This window comes from Dioscorea cayenensis, chromosome 26, assembly GCF_009730915.1.
Source record: "Dioscorea cayenensis subsp. rotundata cultivar TDr96_F1 chromosome 26, TDr96_F1_v2_PseudoChromosome.rev07_lg8_w22 25.fasta, whole genome shotgun sequence".
Classification (NCBI taxonomy): domain Eukaryota; kingdom Viridiplantae; phylum Streptophyta; class Magnoliopsida; order Dioscoreales; family Dioscoreaceae; genus Dioscorea; species Dioscorea cayenensis.
In genome coordinates this window covers 1,049,452-1,073,395 of record NC_052496.1, presented here as the reverse complement: position 1 = coordinate 1,073,395, position 23,944 = coordinate 1,049,452, and the positions used below count along the sequence as shown (strand labels likewise).

Below are 23,944 nucleotides of genomic sequence, written 5' to 3'. Positions count from 1 at the left end.
AACTGGCACAAATATGATTATAGGAAGAATACATGCACTAAAGTCAGGAATATAATATTTCACTATGAATTCACAGGTCTCATATATTTTTTTTTTTAAAAAACGATCTATTGATCTATATTTGGATATTGATTGGCATATGCTTTAAAATATAACATAATTAAAATGTTAAAGCATATGATGAACATGACCAAAATACCATTTTACATAGCTTAGTAAATTAGAAATATTATTTTAAAATTTTTAATAATATAAAAATATTATCGTTAAAATAATGAAGATTTAAAAAAAATAGATAAACCATTCAAAATATATTAAAATAAAATAATAGGCATTGAAAAAATAAATATTTTGATTAATTTAAGAAAATAGGGGTTATTTCAATCATTTTAGTAACGGTTTATAAATTAAATACGAAGGAAACATCAGCTAAGTGCGTCCAAAAGGAGATGAGATTATAAATTCAAATAATATCATTGAAGATCAGCAACCTAACATATAGAAATGACTTTGTTTCATGTGACCATTCATTTTTTTATTCACACACAATGCATAAATATTATTTCAGGTGAAGAAGTAATAAATAATACATATCATCGATACCTTCCTCGTGGACCACGAGGAACACAAAAACTATGAGCCGTGCACAATGCTTTCTCATGGATTGAACAGCTCAAGACAACAATTTTTTTTTCTTAAAAAAAACTCACAAATATATTAAAAACAACAGGTAGCTCAAGAAATATAAAAATAAATAAAAAAATAAATCATGTTTATTGAAATAAAAATGACACAACAAATACCAGGAGAGTACAAATAGGAAAGGATTAAATAGGCCACCTGTGGTGAAGAATTGTGTCAACAACTATAACAAATATAGGGAATGGGGTTGCTAAGTCCTTAAAGTTCTTAATGAAAGAAGACTAAGTGGGATCCACCAGGAGTTTTATGACCCTGTTAAGTTGATTAACCAAATTTTTTAATGAGTTAATAAGATTGATCGGTTAGATATCAAAAAGGTGGTTGGATCCAACTTTCTTGATGATGAGGCCATTGTTTGCCCAGTTGATATGCTCCAGATTGGCTTTCCTTTCATGTAAATCAATGCTCCTTGTTGGCTTTCCCTTTATAGAAGTCAATGCAAGGCCTCTTGCAAATATATAAATGCAAGGTGATACAATATTAATTGTGTTTTTTTTTTTATTTATGATGAATCACATGCATGAAAATAAAATATAAATGCTAGGTGAGTACAATCTTAATTCTGTTTTTATTTTTGATGAATCACGTGCATGAATATAAAATAAGATGTTACAGTAACATATCACGAAAAACACACGACAAAGAAATTACAAAGTTAAAATCTAAAGAAATTTCTGTCAGTAATTGTTATATATTTTTTTTATGGCGCATGTTGCACATGCAGGCAAATTAATGCAATTCCAACTATTGCCCTTTGACTCAAGCTTATGCCAACCAGAAGAAAAATAAAAATAAAAAATAAAACATTCTTATTAGCCCCTGAACCAGCTTATGACAATCAGAAAAAAATAAAAAACACAACAATTCTTATTGTTAGCAATCCAAGACCATCAACAAGATAGGTTGTGAGCGGTCATCATCAAGGAGTTATGGAAATAATATTATTTTATTATACAATTAAGTTAATAATCATTCATCATCTAATTGGATAATACTACATTAGAGTCTTATTACTGACTTTGACATATTAACTACTTGAAAATTTTCACTAGTTCTTGAAATTGCAATTATTTTTAACTCTCTACGTTAATGATTATTGTTGAACAAATTCAACCATTAATATAAATAAATAAATAAAAGAACAGATATGAGTTACCTCCCACTCATACAGGGGGTGACTAGATATATTCCTCTGCATCCCATAGAAACAACCTACAAACAATCACACAAATTAGAGCCGGAGGAATTGCCACTAATAATTTTAAGGCCGCCACAATGGAAAACAAGCAATTGCATTCATTATTCTAAGTGACTTTTTTTTAAAAAAACAGAATTAGTCTTACTCTATTTAGTGCCCATAGAGTTTACTTTTATCCTATGATTATCTTATACATCATTGTCTGTCTGTTCACACAGTGCTCCATAAGTGTAAAAATTCAGGTCAGTCAAAGTATCAAAAACAGGAAACTATTTAAATAAATAAATAAATAAAAGGGAAACCAGGCTGAAAGTTCTCACACAAGAATTTCACAAACTCAGAGGATTTGAAAAAAGCAAGAAAACAAAAGGTGGGAAATGACTCACAACATGATAGTTTGGCTCACAGGAAACATGGCATTTCCAATTGTCCATATCCTGCATGAAACAAAATACCTCTAAATCAGATATACAAAACAAATTGACCTTCCTAATAGCGTATAAGGATTCAACACATTATTATACTATTGGAGAGGGAAAACGAGGAATTAATATGCAAAAATAAACAAATAAGTAAATAAATAAAGCAAGAAACTAATCACATGTAGCACATGAACAAGGCATTAGCAATAGCCTGGCAAAAGAAAATATTAATCCTCTTCCCTCTTCTACTCAATATAAAATAATCAATAACAAGAATCTCCTATGCCCTTACTTGCTACTACCTAAGATAAATATATGAAGCAGAGACCATGTGGAACTTGCATATGGTTTAGAAATTGAAGTAGGTGTTCATGCTTGCTACCACATTGTTCTAGAATTATTTTGTATTTCAACACACCAACCAAGTCCAGATTCCGCAGCATTTCATTATTAAAACACAACTCTTTCGAACAACCTCATTTGTTGTTTCAGCTCCAAAATAAATCAGTGTGTTCAGGAGCTCAGCAGGCAAGCACAGATAAAATTATCTGACTGAAGTGAAGCTAAAGGACTTAAATGCTGTTGTGCTGAAGGAGCTTGCACAGATAATCAATTTTGCAGATGGAGATGACTGCAAGCAATCTAATGTCAAGCCTGCGGAGCCGCTCAGGCTGGCAGAGCCGGAGCGGCAGTGAGATATTCTCACTATCTTCCAGGGATCAGGATGATGAAGAAGCCTTGAAATGGGCGGCACTAGAGAAGCTTCCTACTTATGATCGATTGAGAAAAGGAATACTGACGGTGTCCACAGGTGAGAAAATGGAGATAGATATAGCCAATCTGGGGTTTCATGAAAGGAAGAATCTGCTGGAGAGGCTAATCAGAGTGACAGAGGAGGACAATGAGAAATTCTTGTTGAAGCTCAAGAACCGAATGGAACGGTGAGTGCATCAATCTGTCTGCACTTTGTGTTCTAGAAAAAAAAAATCCTATTTTTGAATTGTTCTTTCATTTCAGCGTCGGGATTCAAAATCCGACTATTGAGGTGCGGTTTGAAGATTTGAATATCAAAGCAGAAGCTTATGTGGGAAGCAGTGGTGTCCCTACGGTTCTTAACTTCTTCCTTAATAAAATAGAGGTATTAATGTGTTAACTCGCATGCATGAAACCATGAGTCCAGCTGATCTTTTTTTTTTCTTTTCACTTAGTCATGTTTTTGCATATTTCTGCAGGCAATCCTGAACTACCTTCATATTCTACCAAGCAGAAAGAAACCGATAACAATCCTTGATGGTATTAGTGGGATCATTAAGCCATGCAGGTAAACTAGTGATCATCATAATCAATAACAAATCAAGTGAATGTATTTCAGATTAAAGACAGATATATGCTTTCTTTCTTTCAGAATGACCTTGCTCTTAGGCCCTCCAGGCTCAGGAAAAACAAGCTTTCTGCTTGCACTAGCTGGAAAGCTCGGTAAAGACCTCAAGGCAAGTCTAACATCCTCATACTAGTGACACTAACTAGAAGTTTTCACGTTATGTGAGTATTGTTCAATCAAAATGATCCATGCATGGAACATCAGGTTTCAGGAAGAGTGACTTACAATGGCCACGGGATGCAAGAGTTCATCCCCCAGAGAACAGCTGCTTACATCAGTCAACATGACCTGCACATTGGCGAGATGACTGTCAGAGAAACTCTGGCATTCTCCGCAAGATGCCAGGGTATCGGCACACGTTACGGTATAGACAGAGATAATATCATCTTATTGAGATTAGCAGTGAGAATGTTGTTATTGGTTTGCCAAACTTGTGCTGATCAGTTGCTATTTCTGCAAACAAAATCAGATTTGTTGAGCGAGCTATCTAGGAGAGAGAAGGCTGCATCTATCAAGCCAGATCCTGATATTGATGTCTTTATGAAAGTAAATCACAGATTATAAATATATGTGTATATATATTTCTATGATGTAAATCTGTACATAGATTATTTTGTCATGAGCATGAGATTTTCAAACAATTGCATATCTCTAAGAACTTCCTGTCAGGACTTGCATAGACATCCAACTTGGAATATAGATAGATCCACGCATAACAATTACTTAAAACAATGAAGCATAATACCTTTTCCATAATTAACATATCACTCTTACTCAGTGTGGTCACTTATTTGTATGACAGGCGTCTTCTCTGGAAGGGGAGGAAAGTGTGGTCACCGACTACATTCTGAAGGTATGCTTCATGAAATTATCCTAAACCTTATTCAATTAGAAACTCCCTAAAAAGCTTTTCCTCATATGATCATAATCCAGTAGAGACTAAACCACCAGCAAGTGTAACAGTAATGTTTAGATAATTCGGTAGGAGTCAATGGCTTGTTTATGATGAATGGTAAAAGGAAAAGTTAATGATTTGGATGTTGTAGGAAGAAAGTTGCATGAGTTTTCCCAGAGATGTCTTGACTTAATTAGAATCCAGCCTCAGCACGCTCATCATGGTTCTCTTCTTGAACTGCAGATTCTCGGACTAGATGTATGTGCTGACACAATGGTGGGAGATGCAATGTTAAGGGGAGTCTCTGGAGGACAAAAGAAGAGGCTCACAACAGGTAAATTCCAGTGATGAAAGTTAAGAAGAAGAAGAAGAAGAAATGTATAGAACTTAAATCAAGGCATGACTTCTACCTTGAAAATTTGGAGGATTGAACAATAGCAATCCACTCTTGAACAGGTGAGATGCTTGTTGGACCGGCAAGGGCGCTATTCATGGATGAGATATCAACTGGTCTGGACAGCTCCACAACATTCCAGATTATCAATTCCCTAAGCCAGACTATTCACATCCTTGGCGGCACAGCACTGATAGCTCTACTTCAGCCTGCTCCAGAGACTTATGATCTCTTTGATGACATTATCCTCCTATCAGAAGGGCAGATCGTATATCAGGGCCCTCGAGAACATGTGCTTGACTTCTTTGAGTCCATGGGATTCAAATGTCCTCAGAGAAAAGGTGTTGCAGACTTTCTGCAGGAAGTAAGTTTGTTATTTGGCCACACGAAAACAGTCTAAATAGAAATGGAATGAAGGTACTAACTCTCTGTATCAACAGGTAACATCCAAAAAAGATCAGAAGCAGTATTGGTCACGTAGTGATGAAACATATCAGTTCATTTCAGTAAAAGAATTTACAGATTCATTCCAGTCCTTCCATGTAGGGCATAGGCTGCAAGAGGAACTCAGCGCTCCTTTCGACAGAAGCAAGAACCATCCGGCAGCTCTAACGACTACAAGATATGGCATTAGCAAGCGTGAATTACTCAAGGCATGCATCTCAAGAGAGCTTCTGCTGACGAAGAGGAATGCATTTGTCTACATCTTCAAACTTTTCCAGGTGAAAACACTGCAGAATTCTTATATTCAACTACTAAATTAATCAGACAATGCAGACTCACCTGAGTTGCTGATGTTGTTCTCCCCAGCTTGGGCTGCTCGCCTTCATTACAATGACAGCCTTCCTGCGTACAAATATGCACCATGATTCAGTGGAGGATGGATTGATTTACATGGGTGCACTATTTATCGGGCTTACCACTCATATGTTCAACGGATTTGCAGAACTTGCAATGAGCGTTGCCAAGCTACCTGTATTCTACAAGCAAAGGGACCTGTTATTCTTTCCAGCATGGGCTTATGCAATACCTGCATGGATCGTCAAGCTGCCCATATCATTTCTTGAATGTGGTATCTGGGTTGCTATAACTTACTATGTTATAGGCTTTGATCCAAGTGTGCAGCGGTGAGAATTGATTCGCTTGATGAGAATTCTGCCAATGAATAGATAAGAAAGCATTGAGGTCCTGCCACAGACTAACCGGAAATTCTTCTCATTGTAGGTTGTTTAGGCAATTCCTTATATTTTCATTGATCAGCCAAATGGCCTCTGGACTGTTCCGGCTTGTTGGTGCAATAGGCAGAGATAAGGTTGTGGCAAACACACTTGCTTCATTTGCAATGTTAATACTTATAGTGCTTGGCGGCTTCATCCTATCACGAAGTATGTTTGGCAAATCCATAATCTATAAAAACAAGACATTTGTACAGTGGTATTTGGATTACTCACACTCGATTTCTGCAGACAATATCAAGAAATGGTGGATCTGGGGATATTGGTCTTCCCCAGTAATGTATGCACAGAATTCAGTGACCGTGAATGAATTCCTAGGAAAAAGCTGGAGACATGTAAGAACAAAGAACAGCCATTAAAGCACATATAAGCTATGGTTTAATGTAAATACATATGTAACATCTCTCTCCTGTGCTTTCTCTCTGTCCTACACACACACAGGTTGTTGATGCAACAAAGAGCAACAAATTCCTTGGAGTTCAAATACTGGAATCTCGTGGCATATTTCCCCAGGCAAAATGGTTTTGGATTGGAATGGCTGGATTAGTAGGATATGTGCTGGTTTTCAATGCACTCTATACCCTTGCACTGACATACCTCGACCGTGAGTATCCTAACCTCCTGCATCACAGTTCTCTTTTGGCAAGCCAAAATGATAATTCAAATTGAAATTCTGACTCTTCAATTGAACAATGAAAAAAAAATGGTAGCTCTTGGAAAAGGCCAATCGATTATAGAAGATAAAAAGCAGCAAAATGGAGAAAGAGAAACAGCAGAACAACCAACCAGAGTAAAGAAGTCCAGTCATCCATTTGATGGCCAGCAAGGTATTGTTGATACTCATCAATTATTTCATTATCTCTCAGTAAAACCCTGCATTCACACATGCACAAAGAACAATTTCTAAAGAGATATAGTACCCACAATAAATATATATATATATATATATATATACAGAAAGAGGCAGCACAAGCAGACAACTAGAATTTGAACTTGAAGCTGAAGCTAATGAGAAGAAGAAGAAGGGTATGGTGCTCCCGTTTGCTCCCCTTTCACTCACCTTCAACGACATTGTTTACTCTGTGGACATGCCATCGGTACACTTACTTTTCAACTAAGATACTAGATTAGCATTGATTTCTCACACTCGACATGATATTTGAACATGAAGCTGACAAGTGACTCACGATAACTTGCAGGAAATGAAAGCTCAAGGTATCACAGAAGATAGGTTGGTGCTTCTGAAAGGCGTAAGTGGAGCATTTAGGCCAGGAGTCTTAACTGCACTAATGGGTGTCAGTGGAGCTGGGAAGACTACTCTAATGGATGTTCTCGCTGGAAGAAAAACAGGTGGATACATAGATGGGAACATCACCATATCAGGCTACCCTAAGAAGCAGGAAACGTTTGCTCGAATATCTGGCTACTGTGAACAAAATGACATCCATTCACCCTATGTGACTGTCTATGAGTCAGTTGTCTACTCCGCATGGCTTCGTTTACCACCTGAGGTTGATCCAAAAACAAGAGAGGTATGCAAAATAAGCATGTTATTATGCACAACATAATCATATCATGGACACTTCTGTTTTCTTGTGCATTGCGTTTAGTCCATTGAAGCTTGACTGAGTTGCATTCTAAACCTCTTAAAGATATCTATATAAATTTAAGGGAAAAAAAAAATGGCGGATGCACTCTAAAACATGTTTCATAAACTTAACTACTGTGATTTGGTTCTGTTACCTAAGAATAAAACCTAACTGTGAAGTGATGATTGCAGATGTTTGTGGAGGAGGTTATGGAATTAGTTGAGCTCACAACATTACGGAAAGCCATGGTTGGGTTGCCGGGAGTGAATGGGCTGTCAACAGAACAGCGGAAGAGGTTGACCATAGCGGTTGAGCTGGTTGCTAATCCATCCATTATATTCATGGATGAGCCGACATCTGGACTAGATGCACGAGCTGCAGCAATTGTGATGAGAACTGTCAGGAACACAGTAGACACAGGGAGAACAGTAGTATGCACCATCCACCAACCTAGCATTGATATTTTTGAAGCATTTGATGAGGTAAGATGCATCATGAATGCAGCCAAAAGAAGAAGAAAAACAGGTCAACTGAGATGATAGTCTATAATGAATAATGTATTGTGCTCAAATGTCACAGTTATTCCTGATGAAACGAGGTGGAGAAGAGATATATGTAGGTCCTCTCGGGCACCAGTCTCATGAACTGATTAATTACTTTGAGGTGAGAAGAGCATCAGGGCTACAGTTACCATGACTTTTAATGGGGGCGTTTTTCCAGCACCTTACCAACTCATGCATTGCAAAGTATTGACCACATTTTTCTCTTTTCTTAAGGGTATAAATGGAGTTAGCAAAATAAAAGACAGCTACAATCCTGCAACATGGATGTTGGAGGTCACCACCACAGGTCAAGAAATTGCATTGGGGGTTAACTTCGCAGAAGTATACAAAAACTCAAATCTGTTTCGGTAAATTGATTTCTATGAACCTTAATTGCAAGTTTTGTGCCAAAAAAAAAAATTCCAAATTTGACGTATCAAATTTGTGAAACTCGATACCGTGCTTGATGCAGGAGAAACAAAGCTCTGATTAGTGAACTGAGTATACCAACTCCTGGTTCAAAAGATCTTCACTTCCCCACACAATATTCACAAGCTTTTCCTTCTCAATGCATGGCCTGCTTTTGGAAACAATACAAGTCGTATTGGCGGAATCCATCATACAATGCCAACAAAATTATCTTCACAACTGTCATGGCACTGTTGTTGGGGGCAATCTTCTGGAGACTTGGCTCCAAAAGGTACATCATATTCCAATGATAATAGCGCAACTTTGAAAAGTGCATACTATGTGGAAGACATCCAAGGTTTATATGAAGTTATAAATTGACAGCCTTACAAGTGATAAAAAATATCATATAGGCTTATTCACTTCTATGCTTTAATCGGACCAATTTCCAAAGCCAGGATGCAATATATAATATCTTTAGCTAATATCACATAAATTTTTTCTCCAGGTCAACAAAGCAAGATCTATTCAACGCAATGGGTGCATTATATGCTGCAGTTTTGCTCATTGGGATTCAAAATTCCCTGAGTGTTCAACCAGTAGTGGATGTTGAACGAACAGTATTCTACAGAGAGCAAGCCGCAGGGATGTACTCTGCTCTGCCTTATGCTTTCGCACAGGTAAGCATTAAAAAAAAATAAAAAATGGGGGCAAAAGCAGTTGTACCTTAAGAAAGTAAAAATGAGAACCTCAAACAATAAGAATGTGAAGTCTCCCAAGACCATCTGCTAGATGTTTCTAACTCATGGCGTGATAAATTCCTGATATTCATTTAATCTAATTGACTTGCTTTCAGGTAGCAATAGAGGTTCCATATACCTTGATTCAGACTCTGATCTGTGGGATCCTAACTTATAGCATGATAGATTTTGATTGGACACTTGCCAAGTTCCTTTGGTACATATACTTCACGTTCTGCACACTCCTCTACTTCACATACTACGGGATGATGTCAGTGTCACTGACTCCAAATTCAGACATTGCTGCAGTAGTGTGTTCAGCCTTTGTATCCATATGGAACATCTTTGCAGGCTTTGTGATTCCCCGTCCGGTAATAAACTCTAACTCCTTTGATTTATTAGAACAATTCTTTGGGTTTAGTTGGTAAATTGAATCACTAACACTATCATTGACAGAGGATACCGATATGGTGGAGATGGTACTTCTGGGTATGTCCAATTTCTTGGTCTTTATATGGCTTCATCGCCTCACAGTTTGGTGACATAGATGATCCAATAGACGGTGGTGAAACCGTGAAAGGCTTCATAAGGAGGTATTTTGGATACAAGCATGACTTCTTAGGAGTTGTTGCTGCAGTAGAAATTGGAATTCCAGCATTCTTTGGGTTCATATTTGCATTTGCAATTAAAAAGCTAAACTTCCAGAATAGATGAGATTCTCTAACAGACCATCTTCGAAGTTTAAAATCCTACCCTACTTAATTTGAATGGTGAAAGCTTCATCGTTGCTACACAATGTACATCTAAGGCATAACTTTTGCTTCTATCTAAAAGTTGTATTTTTTTTTTTTTGTTATCAAGTTATTCCAAATTCTTGAATCTAGGAAATAGTCCAATTTCTAAATGTGCCATTTGGTTTGTCTGCCGCACTAAAACACAGAATCAACATACAAATTAGCTTCTTTGAGCTCTCCGAATCAGATTTTTATGAAGATGATGATGTAACTTGATGGTTGTAATGATAGCAAAGTAGTAATTACAGAAAAGCATCAAATAAATGCCACATTGAGGGAGCGTAGCATATTAAGAACTAAAACTACAAGACAATCAACAAGGGACAAAATTGATCAAACAGCGTGAATCCATAAAAATTCGATTAGCAATATAGCAAGCAGGTGGCATGCAATGAACTAATAACACATTGATCATGCATTGAGGGATTGCTAATATATGAAAGATTAAACTAGCAGAAGAGAACAAAGCCTAATTTTAGTAGAGAGTGATGATGATGGTGGTGTCAAACAAGCTTAGACCACCACCAAAACCAAGAGAAACAAGCAAATCAATGTGTTTGCAAAGGGGATCGAATACTTACTGGTGTAGAAGAGAACGACATCGAGGTCTTTGCTGCTGGACAACGTCCGCCATCCCTTTCCCTCTCCCTCTCCCTCTCCCACACAGTCCACACACAGGATGATTTTTGTATAAAATCCCAGTTTTTTTCTGAAAAAAAAACATGCTATTCCATCAAAAAAATTTATTTTAATCCACGGTTTAAAAATATATTGCATATATTAAACATGGACATGATAGCCACATTTTATTTTATTTATTTATTTATTTTTTTTGAATAAAGTGGATAAACCACGAATTTATTGGAAAAACGAAACAAACAAAAGTCAACCGACAGAGCAACAAACAACAAAACAAAAGAAGGAAGGAAGAATCGAGAAGAAAACATCAAAAACTCACAAAGCAAAATGGACGCTACACCAATAGTGTGGCGATCCAGAACAAGCAGATGAAAAGAAAAACAAAAAGAAAACGGTCTGAGACTAAGGTGACGAAGTCTACCAGAAGGTAACAAAGGCCAGCTCAGTCAGGGAAAAGGAGGATCACTCGTGGGGCTGGGCGTGGGTCGAGTTGTTGGTGACGTTAGCAAATCTAGCGCTCAGGAACTCAAGAGAGCGCCTAACAGACTGGAAGGGGTTACTGGAGAGAAGCTGTGACGAGTCTCTGGCTGCAAAACACCAGTCAGTAAACATATGAGATATTTTTAAATAAAACTGTAGCTGTTGGAAGAAAGGTATGATTAAAAATACGGTTGTTTCTTTCCAACCAAATATTCCAGAAAATTGCACTGGAAAGAAGATCCCAAGAGGTGCGCGAGCTCGCATCAAGGGAAGGAATCCAGGTGGTCCAAACCTGCTAAAGCGAAACTGGCAGCGAATGCAGATTAAGATTGGTCTTGAAGAAAAACCAGATACGGATAGTAAAGTCACAATGAATCAGGAGATGATCAGCAGTTTCAGAGTTCTGATAGCACATAGCGCAAGTATTAGTTGCGTTTTGGAAATTGCAACATTTCTTGGCAAGATTAGACAAAGTTAGGATTTTATTTTCATAAGCGAGCCAGCAGAAAAGTGTGATTTTGCTCGAACAATCCACTTTTCCGAAAGATGGATAAAGTGGGGTACGTAAACCACCATCTACAAAAAATTCGTAGAAGGAATAAACAAAAAAAGAATCGGTTTCTTTCAAGAGTCCAAATACACATGTCCTCCTGAGAAGAAGAACAATCAGGAAGAGATTGTAAGATGAGTAGGAGAGCATCATTAGTGGTCTCACGAAAGAACGGCACATTTTATCCCCTCTCAAATCATATGTGAAAATTCAATAAAAAATTTAATTTTTTTTTAAATGAATAAATCACAGTATGTTATTAGTAAAGAGGGTACAAGTGGAAGTGCATAGATGACAGGAAAGTCATGCAAGAATAAAAACAAAAAATTCCATTAATTAGATGTGGAGACATGCAAAAAAACTAAAAACTATAATTAAAAAGGTAAAAAAAACAAAAAACAAAAAACAAATAAACAAAACAAGATAGGAAAACAAAAATGTGCAAAAAATGGTAGGAACAAAGGACTTGAAGTTGAAGCAGTTCTCAAGGCTTATATTCCCCAAATTAAACTCTGGTTTCTGAATATGTCATTTGTGTTTACATATGATCCACCATTTGATATGGTTAGACATGGCTATTAAAATTTTTAAAATTATCATTATTATAATTATTCATGTAATAAATAATTATAAAACCAAGGACTTATTTTATATGATTAAAATCTATAAAATTTTCCATGGGAATCGTTTTTATTCTGTGATAAAAAAACATAATAATTTATTTTTGAGTGTAATAACTCATTAATAAATAAATGACATAACTCTTTGGCCATAACAAGTGATGGCTGAGTGGCCCGTTCAATCACTACTATCGAAAAAACAAAGCATAGGCCATTGTATAATCGAGCATTAAATGAAGGAAAAATGACATAAAGGATTGCATTAGAATAGAAAAAATAATATATTAAATGAATTTTAAAAATTATAATGAGTCCATGCGCCATGTAATATAATAGTAAACTATCGATAATTGTTTTAGTCCAACCGTATTAGTCCATTGTCTAAAATTTAATTTGTGAGATTGTTATTACAAAAATTCAAAATGGTGCAAACACAATGATGCCAAGGGTCATTGTTTGTAGAAACAGAATTATAACATAATCACTATGTGATTGAATGAGAGTGCACGAAAAAATAATTATTGCTCTTATTACATATGCAGTTGTTGCATTTGTCAATATATATATATATAAACTTATGTTTATATAAAAAAATATATATAATAAAATTATCTAATAATAATATTAACAAAATAAAATTATTTCCAACTAAAAAAATAAAATGCAAAATATAAACTCTCTTAAATATTAAAACAGCAAAATTAAGATGAAAATGTTCAATTATTAAATATTTCCAGTACTACATATAAATTCTTCGAATATATTCATTCAAAATAAAAATATTTAAATATGAACGTATATCCGTTTGGTAGAATATCAGTTCATTTATAAGCAAATTCAAATATTAATAATATCCCACCAGGGACCAATCTTGTGGGGCTCTGGAGGATGTGGTACCTAAACATCTTTTCAAATGGCCTTAAGTCTTTTGGCCACTGTACTCACGAGCGGTCCCTGATGAAAAAGGCCAGAAATTAAGAAACAGAAGGGGACAAACCAAAGACTATAGGGAAAGACCCACCTTTCTTCTCCTTCTACCCAGCACCTTCTCAATAACATACAGTTACGTACAAATACATTACATACCAAAAAAATAATAGACCCGGGAGTCAAAAGCGGGTGTGTATTTTATTTGTGTGGACGTGTGACCAACAACATAATAACGCGTTATATATTATGACGCGTCTGATTCTTCTTAATTATTAGTGTCATTTTCACAAACATCTGAGGTCCTGTTTGCTTTACAAACTGTTCACTGGCTTATTGTTCTTGGATAGCTAGCGAATCTAAAACATTCTATTTGACTTGGCAAACGTGGTCGGCATATAAGATTTGTCTCTTTGTCAATTACCTAACAAAACTGTAAACCCAGAATATCAATAATTGCCAGTCTAAGTTAACTACTCTGCCGTTGGATTTGGATATTTTACTAGAGAGAGTTAAGGCCTCTCTGTGGTTCATGACCAGGGGTGTCGTGTGGTCAACCGCTCTCACTAGTAGTAGTAGTAGTAGTAGTAGGTATGAAAATTTGTCTCTTTCCCTCTTTTTTCAAGTGGTGAAAGGAACCAAAGTAATGACTCAGTAATCATGCTGATCATATCATATGCAAAGATTAAGACAGCTTAGTTGAACCCCTACCCCTACAACACGTGATGCTCATTTTATCAACGTCAGCAGTTAAGTTTATATATGCACGATAATCACAACGATCGGTACCATAAGTTTTTAATAAAATAAAAATACAACATATGTACGACGAGGTTGAAATAAATAACTTAACCAAAAAACAAAAGAAAATTGGAGCTAGGGGCCGAGGGAATTACTTACTACTAATGAATTAATTAAATAAAGATAAATCAACAATTTGAATATTTAATTATTCTTCAACCCAAAGACTCGCTTCTCGGGCCGGGGAAGGCGAACCCATGGATGTCTCATCCGACGAGTGCCGCCGAAGCCCGTCGACGAACTCCGACTGACTAAGGATCTCCTCGATCATGGTCACAACTTCGGACATGTCCGGCCGTGAATCCGGCATTGTGGAAACGCAGGACATGGCAACCTGGAGGAGCTGCACCATGTCTTCCTCCACACCCGGGTAACCGCGCACAAGCTCCGCATCAAACACCTCCGCGGTCCACTCCTCCCGCACAATGGACTGCACCCAACGTGGCAAATCAACACCTTCCTCGACGACGAAAGAAGTGTGGTTGGGCGAGCGCCCAGTCAGCAGTTCAAGGAGCAAAACGCCGAAGCTGAACACGTCCGACTTGAACGTGGGTCGCCCGGTCTGGATGAGCTCCGGCGCGCGGTAACCAACGAGACGGGAAGGAGGTGATCCGGAAGAAGCGAAGAACGGGTAGAGGCCGAAGTCGGAGATGGCGGCCGAGGATGGGTCATCGCGGAGGAGGATGTTGGAGGCCTTGAGGTTGCCGTGAGGTATCTTGGCAGAGTTGTGGATGTGGGATAGACCTCTGGCTCCGGCCACGGCGACCTTAAGGCGGCCACCCCAGTCCATCGGTGTCCGTCCGGGCGCTTTACTTCCTATATGGTCAACAAAAAAAGTTATACATTAATTGTTACTTAATTTTTACCTTTTTTTGAAAAAATTTAATACACTGATGGCCCTGATAGACTGATAGGTCCAATTGGAATTAATAACAAGATCAGGCCGGAGCCAATGAGTTTCAATTGCTGAAATTAGTACGGAAGAGTGGACTGATGATGGTGATACTTTTACAGATCCAATTTGTATGAAATAGTAGTAAATGTGAAGAATTTGTTAATTAGAAAAATAAATTATTAAACTATAAGATACCCACCAAACATAAAAAAGTAGTAATACTTTATCAAAGATAAATAAATAAATAAATAAGATACTCTTATAAATGAATTTTGTTTTACTTTCTGGAAAAGTTTGGAGATGAAAACAACTCCAACTGCTTTATTATAGTAATAATCACATATGTTTATGCATTAATGAAAAAATAATAATAATAATTTAACGAGGTATTATTATGGAGTATTAGAGTCAGAAAGAAAGAAGAGAAGCGATAGTGGGACCCACTACTGACCGTGTAGAAGCGCAGAGAGGCTGCCGGCGGGGAGGTAGTCGTAGACGACGAGCTTCTCATCTTTAGAATAATAGTAAGCCCGAACAGGCAGCACGTTGTGGTGCTCCGCCACGCGGCCGAGTATGTCGGCGTGGGTTTCAAACTCCTTCCGAGAGGCGGCCACATCCTTGAGCCGCTTAACGACCACCGTCGTCCCCTCCTCCAGCACCGCTTTGTACGACGTCCCCATACTCCCCTTCCCGAGTACCTCCGCTGACGCCCTCAGCAAATCCTCCAGATCAAAGCTGTACCCTGCTCCCTCTACAAACACCAATCGGTTCTTCGCTGCTTCACCAAGCCCACTCCCCGTATCCTTTGATGATGACCACGATGACACCGTTCCCTCAGTCACACCTCCCCCTGCAGCCAGACTCGCCGTCGACGGTTTCCGTCTATCCACTCGTTTCCCTCTTTTCCGCCGCATCAAGCACCACCAGAACACAGCCAACAGCAGCAATAGTCCCACCAACCCCGCTGCCACGGAGATCCCAATGACCGCCGTCGTCGATAGCTTTCCAGAAGATTTCCGGGATGTGGAGGACGGTGCCGGCGTCGGAGATGGAAGGACAGGACTGCTGCAGGGCGGGAGCGGGCTGCCGCAGAGATCGAGGTTCCCGGCGAATGAAGACACAGGGAACATGGACAGGCTCTCCGGGATCGATCCAGAAAGTTGATTCTTGGACACGTTGAAGGAACCGAGTTTCTGAATGTTAATGGATGGGAGCTCGCCGGAGAAGTTATTCTGTTGGAGAAAAAGCCCGGTGAGGCGGGTGAGGTTGTTGACGCCGAGGGGTATCTCGCCGTCAAAAGCATTCTTGGATAGATCGAGCCGGGTGAGACGAGTCAGCGCCGGGATCCACGGAGGGAAGTCGCCGGAGAAGCGGTTGTCCTGAAGGTAGAGATGGCGGAGGGAGGAGAGTGAGGAGAGGTCGGAAGGGAGGGGACCAGAGAGGCGGTTGGAGTGAAGGGAGAGAACACGGAGGGAGGCGAGGCGGGCGAGAGTTCCGTTAGGAACGGAACCGATGAGGCCAGCGGCGGGGAGGCGAAGGGCGACGACGGAGGAGCGGTTGGCGTCGCACGTTACGCCAGTCCAATCGCAGGTGGAGGTCGTGTTGTCCCATCGGAGCTTGGTCGGGTGCAACGTCTTCGAGATGAAATCGAGCAGCGCGGCGCGGTCAGCAGTGGGTTCGGCCGCAGTGTACGAGAGCGCAGCGAATAGAACGACAAGGATGCCAACAAAATGAGCCATTTGGGTTGGAGACGTCTGAACGTGGCTCTGTGGGTTCTGAGTCTTCGGACCTTTGCTAGCTAGGTAGTAGCGCAATAGCTGTTTGTCTGGGAATTCAAGATCGAATGGAATGGAGGGTTGGGATTGATCATGTGGGCCGGCTTTTTAGTTTTGTCTGCGAGCGTCAATGGAATGGGTTTTACAAAGCTAGCATATCCATTTGGCTGGCGGCCAATGGTCATCATCATTGGAAGGTTCAGTCCTGAATCCTGATAAGCGCGTGCATGTAGTCTTCTTCAATTCGCTTTTGCTTCGAGATGGAGGCTGGGTACTAGTCTGCCGGCTTTGGACGAGTCATGGACGTGAACGCAAGTAAGTAAGTACATGATGCGTTAACTTTCTAGGCATCAGGTACATACTTTATGGCGTATTCACAATTGATTTATTAATCCCAAGCGAATTGTGCCAGTTCATTAAATATTTGATATCATATTAATACTTGAGACAAAGCCTCTTAGTTGACCTTTTTTTTAGTTCGATCTGATGTTTTAATGTGAGTCTATAATTCAAAATTCCAATTTTTTTTTTTCCGTAGGAATGTTTGATTAGCTGTCATTTGGAATCATATAAAACCAATGGCGTCTGAGTTCTCTATGATACGGTGTCCCACTCGCTAGATTTAATTTGAACATCCGTAGCGTCATGATTTAGGTTGCATTTAGGCCAGGGGGAATGGAATGTATATATATATTTATGTACATTACACATGGAGGTTCCATGCTTTGTGAAATGCTTGTTGGTGGCACATTTTTTGTGTCTTTATTGATCCTTGTTTGGAAATCAAATACTTTTATGTGTGCACTTGGAAAAGGAAGCCACCAACCTTTGTCTTTATCCAACTAAAGCTCAGAACCTGGAAGCAGCTGGGTAGTAAAATTAAAGCCGAATGGCTCCCCCTATCATCTTAAATGATCAACCTAATAACATAAGGGTTGGAGGAAAGTTTTTACTTTGAAGGTAAGGAAGGAGCAGCATCAACATCAATCATGCTATGGGGGTCTTCATAATTCATATGTTTGACCATTTCTTTAAAAATAGAGACCAGTACAAGCAATGTACAGTCACCATCGCACCGAGGTGATGGATATTGTTCTGTTTTAATAAATCATGGTTAATACACTTTCATAATAATAAAAAAAAACTCTTAATGATTATGACGTTGGAAAAAAAAACACACATTAAAATAAAATACCTTCTATCGGTTTATCATCAACTTAATTAATATTTTTACTAATTTCCATCAGTTTTGATTTGTTATTTTTAATAAATATGACAAGCCATAACTCTCAATTATTATCATGTGAGAGAAAGTTAAATTTGTAACCTTCCACCTAGGAACAAAATGACTTTTCAAAAATTTGAACAAAATCATTATCACTGATGTTGTTGTGAATGGGTTTTTTTTGTATTTCTTCAATTCTATACAGTCTTCTATACGATAAAACCTCATGTTATAATAATTGTAAAGAAAAATACAATGGAGCTGTATTGAGAAAAGCATGCATATAAAGCGAAATAGTAAATTTCAACCCACTCAACAATTATGCAAGGCAAAGAAATAAAACAAATGGGAGATATACCAATTTGTTATAAACAAGAATACCAAGACGTCAAGTAATGATCTCAGGAACAAGAGAACTATGTCCTCGTGTACAGAAATAAATAAATAAATAAATAAATAAGAGAGTTTACGTGAGATCACTACTGAGATGTCATACTTGCATGTCAGTTGGAAATATACTGATGACCTATTCATCAGAAAGAGGCAAGAAATTTCTATGGAGATTTCTCCAAAAATGAGCGATAAAGCCATTGAACAAACCCAGGTTATGAAAGAGTACACATAGCTCTAGATCAGTTTGTGTAGATAACAAGCCCATTAGAAGCACACAATAGTATGTCCAGCCCATAACACCAGAACAAGGCCACAAGTTGAAGGAAAGGTCCGTGTGGAGTGGAGTAACATAAAATGGCTATATTGAATATTCTAAGATGGTAAATATTTAATGCACTGAGCCACAGAGGTGAAGTCAAAAGTATTTTGGAGTTTTCCCTGCCTAGAATTTAAGTCATCCATCAAATGCTATCAGCCAATTGATTTCTTGGGACAGATTTATTATTATTATTATTTTTTAGAGTTTGAATCAATAGAAAAGAAATAAATTCCAAAATAAAATTCACATAAAGGAGTGAAAAAACAAATGTGTTGAAATTTTAATTCCACAACTGTATATGTGTTTTAGATGCTTTATCCACTTTGTCAAACTTTATAAAAAAAAATACCCATATTTCCAAAAATTATGATCATTATTAGTTCTATCTTATAAAACAATATATATAGAGAGAGAATCAAGAATTCCTTAAATTTAGTTATAAATTCTTCCATTAATATTCCAGGGTACCAAAACGAATAAATAAAAATATATAGTTTTAAAATAAAACAAAGTATTGCCCAAATTTGATACTCCTAGTTTTGATTCAGTTCTTTTAATAAGTAGAAATTTAATGAACACAGAAAGCTGCAGTTTTGTCCAACTTCCAAGTCTTTGGTTGGTGGCAAAAGTTTTAACACACACACAGAGAGAAGTAAATGCGACATTGCACTTACGAGGTCCAATCAAGTCAACGTTCTCTCCAGGCAAAGGTGTGCCACGTCACACACGACATCATCTTCAGTCAATGCTCTCTCGTCTTCTCCGTCAATCTCCAACCCCACCCCACCACTCAATCTCCACAGATCACATGACGTCATCCTCACTCTCAACTCTATCTTTTCCTGACCAAAATGCCCTCGCTCGTCAAATCCAACTTTTGAAATAAATGTGGATAAACCACAACTTTTATTGAATAGAAAGAATGACGAGGAGCAGAAGATAAAACCTCTCACCGGGAAGTGAGGAAAAGAACCAAGAGCGCGAGAAAATAAAAAGCGAAGAGAAAAAAAGCGGGAAGGCGGAAGACAGCTGCTGGTCCCCTCGAGCCCGCCTGGACCAACAAAAAGAAGCAACTACTCCTGCATGAAGATTGGAGTCGGGATCTCCAAACTTGATTTGAGACTTTAGCGCTTAAGAAATTAAGAGAGCGCTTAATTTTTCCGGGAAAGCTTCATTAAAAGATGATCATTGTCATCGTAATTGTTGAAAACCAAGAAAGAAGCAAATTAGCAATTTTAATAAAAAAATATTGTAAAAGCGGTAAAAGCGATCGATTGGAAAATACGATTATTTCGTTCAATCCATATATTCCACAAAATCGCACGGGAAATGAGATCCCGGAGAGTTCGGTGTTGAGGAATAAGGGATGGAATCCAAGTAGTCAAAGTGTGGGAATTGAATGTGAGAGAGATTGGAACCAAGGATTTGTGAGAAAAAAAGTCCGAGATACGTCCGGAGAAATCGCATTCGAGGAAAAGATGGTTAAGATTCTCGGAGAACTTGTGACATAGAACACATGTATCTGTGGAGTTTTGAATAATGCACCCTTTTTTGAAAAGATTTGTAAGAGTCAGTATTTTATCTTCCCCAGCTAGCCAGCAAAAAAGAGTTATTTTGCTAGGGCAGCGGATTTTCCAGAATTCAAATCCAACTTCGCCGAGTCACGGCAGCAGCGTACGGTCCACATCGCATCTCCAACTCCAACTCCAACTCGAGCCCACGTGTCGTTCTCTCCACCTTCCTCCCGGGGGTCACAATTGTCATTTCGTCTCTCGTTCCCTTTCATGGAATTTTGGCGAGTCCTATAAACAGGGGAGCATAGATATCCTCCATTCAATCGAAAGATCTCACGCCTAGATATTCCAATTCATAAAGACACAAAAAAAGAAAAAAAAAACACTTTATTATATCATGTGGTCATGATGATGCATTCCTCTTTCCAAACAATGTACGTACACTGTGAGTCATGACTCATGTCCACGGTTCTTTCTTTATCTTCTCATGAGCGGAAAACTCCGAGAACTGCTACGCTGCCTCCTGAAAACCCAAACAGATCGAAGAGTGCATTAACATCATCACCAGATACACACTTACAAACACCTGCTCAGCTGCTCATGATTAATGTAAACATCAAGTACATATATCTATATATGAATCATAATTCATTCATACATAGCCCAGTAAGTTTTGGTGAGCATAGTAAATGTTTTCATCTCCTCAGACCTGTTGTTTGCTTTATTATTATTATATACTCCATAATAACTCTCAACTCTGCTACCACTACCAGTGCTCACATCCCACGACCACGCACGCACGCACGCACGCTTGCTTGCTTGAATAAAAGAGAGCAAAGAGAGAAACAGAGAGGAAATCGCTTTCCCAATTCTTCACGCTTCTTTATCACCTTCAACTCTCTCTGTCTGCTCTACAAGCAAAAAGGCAAAAGGCCACCCCATACATCAAACAACCCCATTTATTAAAAATAAAAGACCTTAGCCCAAGTTCCAAAAACCCTCTCAACTCCCACACTGCTACAGTATATATATATATATATATATATCAAGTGCTCTCCCATCTCACACTCTTAAAAAGTGTAAAGCTAAAACTTCACACAATACTGAAGCTCGCTCAATATGGGGCCCCCTCTAGAAGGAGAACCCAAGCGCAAATGCACATGGGTCCACTGCCCCATCATCGTTGGAGCCGGGCCTTCTGGGCTCGCCGTCGCAGCCTGCTTGTCGGACCTCGGCATCCCTTCATTGGTCTTAGAGAAATCACACTGCATTGCTTCTCTCTGGCAGAACAGAACCTACAACCGCCTGCGCCTTCACCTCCCCAGGCACTTCTGTGAGTTGCCTCTCATGGCGTTCCCTAGAGGCTTCCCCAAGTATCCCTCTAAACACCAGTTCATCCGCTACTTGGAGTCCTACGCTTCTCATTTCGGCATTCAACCCCATTTTGGCGCTCACGTCCAAAGTGCTGAGTTTGACGTAGAGCTTGGGTGCTGGCGAGTGAGAGTTGGTGAAGAAGAAGAGCTAGTGAGCAGGTGGTTAGTGGTGGCCACTGGAGAGAATGCTGAACCAGTTGTGCCAGAGATACCAGGGTTAGAGAGGTTCGCTGGCCGTGTCATCCATACAAGTTGTTACAAGTCTGGCGTTGAGTTCAAGGGACAGAGGGTCTTAGTGGTGGGTTGTGGGAATTCCGGCATGGAGGTCAGCTTGGACCTCTGTAGGCACAATGCCAGGCCATTCATGGTGGTTAGGAACTCTGTAAGTATTATATATATATAAATTTTATACCTGTACGTATCTCTTGTGATCTCTTCTACATGTTTTTCCCTCATGCTTATATAAGTTTCTCTGTCTATATATATATACTACTACTACTACTACTACTACTACTACTACTACTATAAAGGTGCATGTGTTGCCGAGAGAGATGCTTGGTTTCTCCACGTTTGGAGTGGCTATGGCTCTACTAAAATGGCTACCACTCAGGTTAGTGGACAAGTTCCTCCTGGCAATGGCTCAGCTTATTTTGGGCGACACTGACATACTTGGTCTCCGGCGGCCTAAGACTGGGCCTATTGAGCTTAAGAATCACACCGGAAAGACCCCTGTGCTTGACGTCGGCGCCCTCTCTCACATCAAATCCGGCCATATCAAGGTATAGCTCCCTCTTTTGATCATACACTGTGGTTCACGGGTGGACAGTGATGTTTGTCGTGGGGTTAATTATATCTGTTTGCATGTCTTTCATGAAGGTGATGGGAGCGGTGAAGGAGATAAGAAAGGAAGGAGTGAAGTTCGTGGATGGCAGGGAGGAGGAGATGGATTCCATTGTTCTGGCCACTGGTTACAAGAGCAACGTTCCCTCATGGCTCAGGGTATGCATGACTTGATTGTTTATTGCCAGCTAGCTACATGTTACTTACTGTACTTTACTACTTCTTCTTCTTCTTCAGATCTTCTTAGTGTCCATCACTACTGTTTTCTTTCTCTTTTTCTTTTTTTTTTTTTCTTTTTCTTTTAAATTTTTGTTTCTCTCTCCCTCTTTTTCTGTGCGTTTTTGCACTCATGTTCAGCAGAATCACTTGTTTGTACGTTATCTTTCTTATGTTGTAAGAAAGTACCAATAGTGATGCTGTGTGTTGCCTTGTAATGGCAATGTAGCTCCTGCGCGCAGAGACCATAGATTTCAGCTTCTTCTATGATCAACAACATATACTATTATTTTTGTTCAATATTAATTGATATACTTAATAGTTTGTCTTCCCAGAGAGAATCAGAGATTATTAAAATAAATACTATGTTGAGGAATGAAATTAACTTTGGGCATATATATCCTTTTGCAGGGTGATGATATTTTTACAGGAGAAGGAATGCCCAAGTCTCCATTCCCCAATGGCTGGAAGGGCTCTAATGGTTTGTACTGTGTGGGCTTCACAAAACGAGGCCTTCTGGGCACTGCTTCAGATGCCTGTAACATAGCCAAGGACATACATCTTCACTGGAATGAGAAAAAGAACCTTGCAACAAAAAGCTCAACTCCTACTACTGAAGCCTAACTTTTTTTTTTTTCCCAAACAGAAGAAATTGAATCAGTTGATGATGAAAAATATCCTTTTTAAGTTCAGGTGCACTATTGTATGTACATGTTGCCCAATTTTGCATAGAGTTTTTGTTCCATCTTTGTAAAATGTATTGTCAGAGTATAGTGAAACAAAGTGGCTTGTTTTTGAACTTTTTTTTGAGTGGGTTCCAGTTTGATGAGAGCAATGAATGCATGCTGAACAAAACTGAAGATCTATGAACAGGTGTTAGCCAGCTTTTTCATCATATTGTCATCAATACTCAGGCTCTCTTCAAATGTCTTCTGGGATCCTTCCTGCTGACCTTCTCTCTCTCTCTCTCTTTTTCTCTGTGCGTACACTTGACATGCTGTATTTATGAATGCAGGCCAGGCCAAGAGAATCAGGGGAGTAAATGACGACATACATATCCTTTGACTACTTAGGGCC

At 38.8% G+C, this 23,944-nt stretch overlaps 3 protein-coding genes and 2 long non-coding RNA genes across 8 annotated transcripts; 2 read left to right on the top strand and 3 right to left on the bottom strand.

The window, feature by feature from the left end:
* Positions 1-717: 717 nt before the first annotated feature.
* On the bottom strand, positions 718-4,055 carry LOC120253107. Its single transcript, XR_005534207.1, has 3 exons — positions 3,929-4,055; positions 2,287-2,337; positions 718-1,914 (listed from the first exon to the last, which is right to left on the bottom strand). It is a non-coding gene; the product is annotated as an uncharacterized LOC120253107 (long non-coding RNA).
* LOC120253105 (ABC transporter G family member 39-like) lies at positions 2,929-10,852 on the top strand. The gene is made up of 24 exons (XM_039261387.1): positions 2,929-3,263; positions 3,340-3,460; positions 3,555-3,643; positions 3,728-3,812; positions 3,908-4,067; positions 4,173-4,249; positions 4,506-4,556; positions 4,842-4,932; positions 5,055-5,356; positions 5,433-5,714; positions 5,803-6,119; positions 6,217-6,377; positions 6,459-6,562; positions 6,669-6,831; positions 6,938-7,054; positions 7,185-7,324; positions 7,427-7,759; positions 8,008-8,298; positions 8,396-8,479; positions 8,593-8,726; positions 8,831-9,058; positions 9,275-9,446; positions 9,623-9,877; positions 9,963-10,852. Exons 1-24 carry the CDS (start codon positions 2,944-2,946, stop codon positions 10,218-10,220), a joined length of 4,335 nt encoding a protein of 1,444 aa, XP_039117321.1. The 5' UTR covers positions 2,929-2,943; the 3' UTR covers positions 10,221-10,852.
* Positions 5,260-7,403, bottom strand: LOC120253106. 4 transcript variants are annotated; one of them, XR_005534206.1, is made up of 8 exons: positions 7,288-7,403; positions 7,014-7,100; positions 6,444-6,541; positions 6,088-6,367; positions 5,913-5,972; positions 5,776-5,838; positions 5,513-5,692; positions 5,260-5,347 (listed from the first exon to the last, which is right to left on the bottom strand). It is a non-coding gene; the product is annotated as an uncharacterized LOC120253106 (long non-coding RNA). The 4 variants fall into 4 exon arrangements; XR_005534204.1 differs by lacking the exon at positions 7,288-7,403 and having other exon boundaries at positions 7,014-7,169; XR_005534205.1 differs by lacking the exons at positions 7,014-7,100; positions 7,288-7,403 and adding an exon at positions 6,619-6,743 and having other exon boundaries at positions 6,444-6,552.
* Positions 10,853-14,248: 3,396 nt separating the features above from the next.
* Positions 14,249-17,390, bottom strand: LOC120253158 (probable inactive receptor kinase At2g26730). Its single transcript, XM_039261471.1, has 2 exons — positions 15,664-17,390; positions 14,249-15,133 (listed from the first exon to the last, which is right to left on the bottom strand). The coding sequence occupies exons 1-2, from the start codon at positions 16,949-16,951 to the stop codon at positions 14,466-14,468; spliced, it is 1,956 nt and encodes a 651-aa protein (XP_039117405.1). The 5' UTR covers positions 16,952-17,390; the 3' UTR covers positions 14,249-14,465.
* Positions 17,391-21,521: 4,131 nt separating this feature from the next.
* LOC120253159 (indole-3-pyruvate monooxygenase YUCCA1-like) lies at positions 21,522-23,582 on the top strand. Its single transcript, XM_039261472.1, has 4 exons — positions 21,522-22,193; positions 22,342-22,590; positions 22,688-22,810; positions 23,279-23,582. Exons 1-4 carry the CDS (start codon positions 21,558-21,560, stop codon positions 23,489-23,491), a joined length of 1,221 nt encoding a protein of 406 aa, XP_039117406.1. The 5' UTR covers positions 21,522-21,557; the 3' UTR covers positions 23,492-23,582.
* The last annotated feature ends 362 nt before the right edge of the window (positions 23,583-23,944 follow it).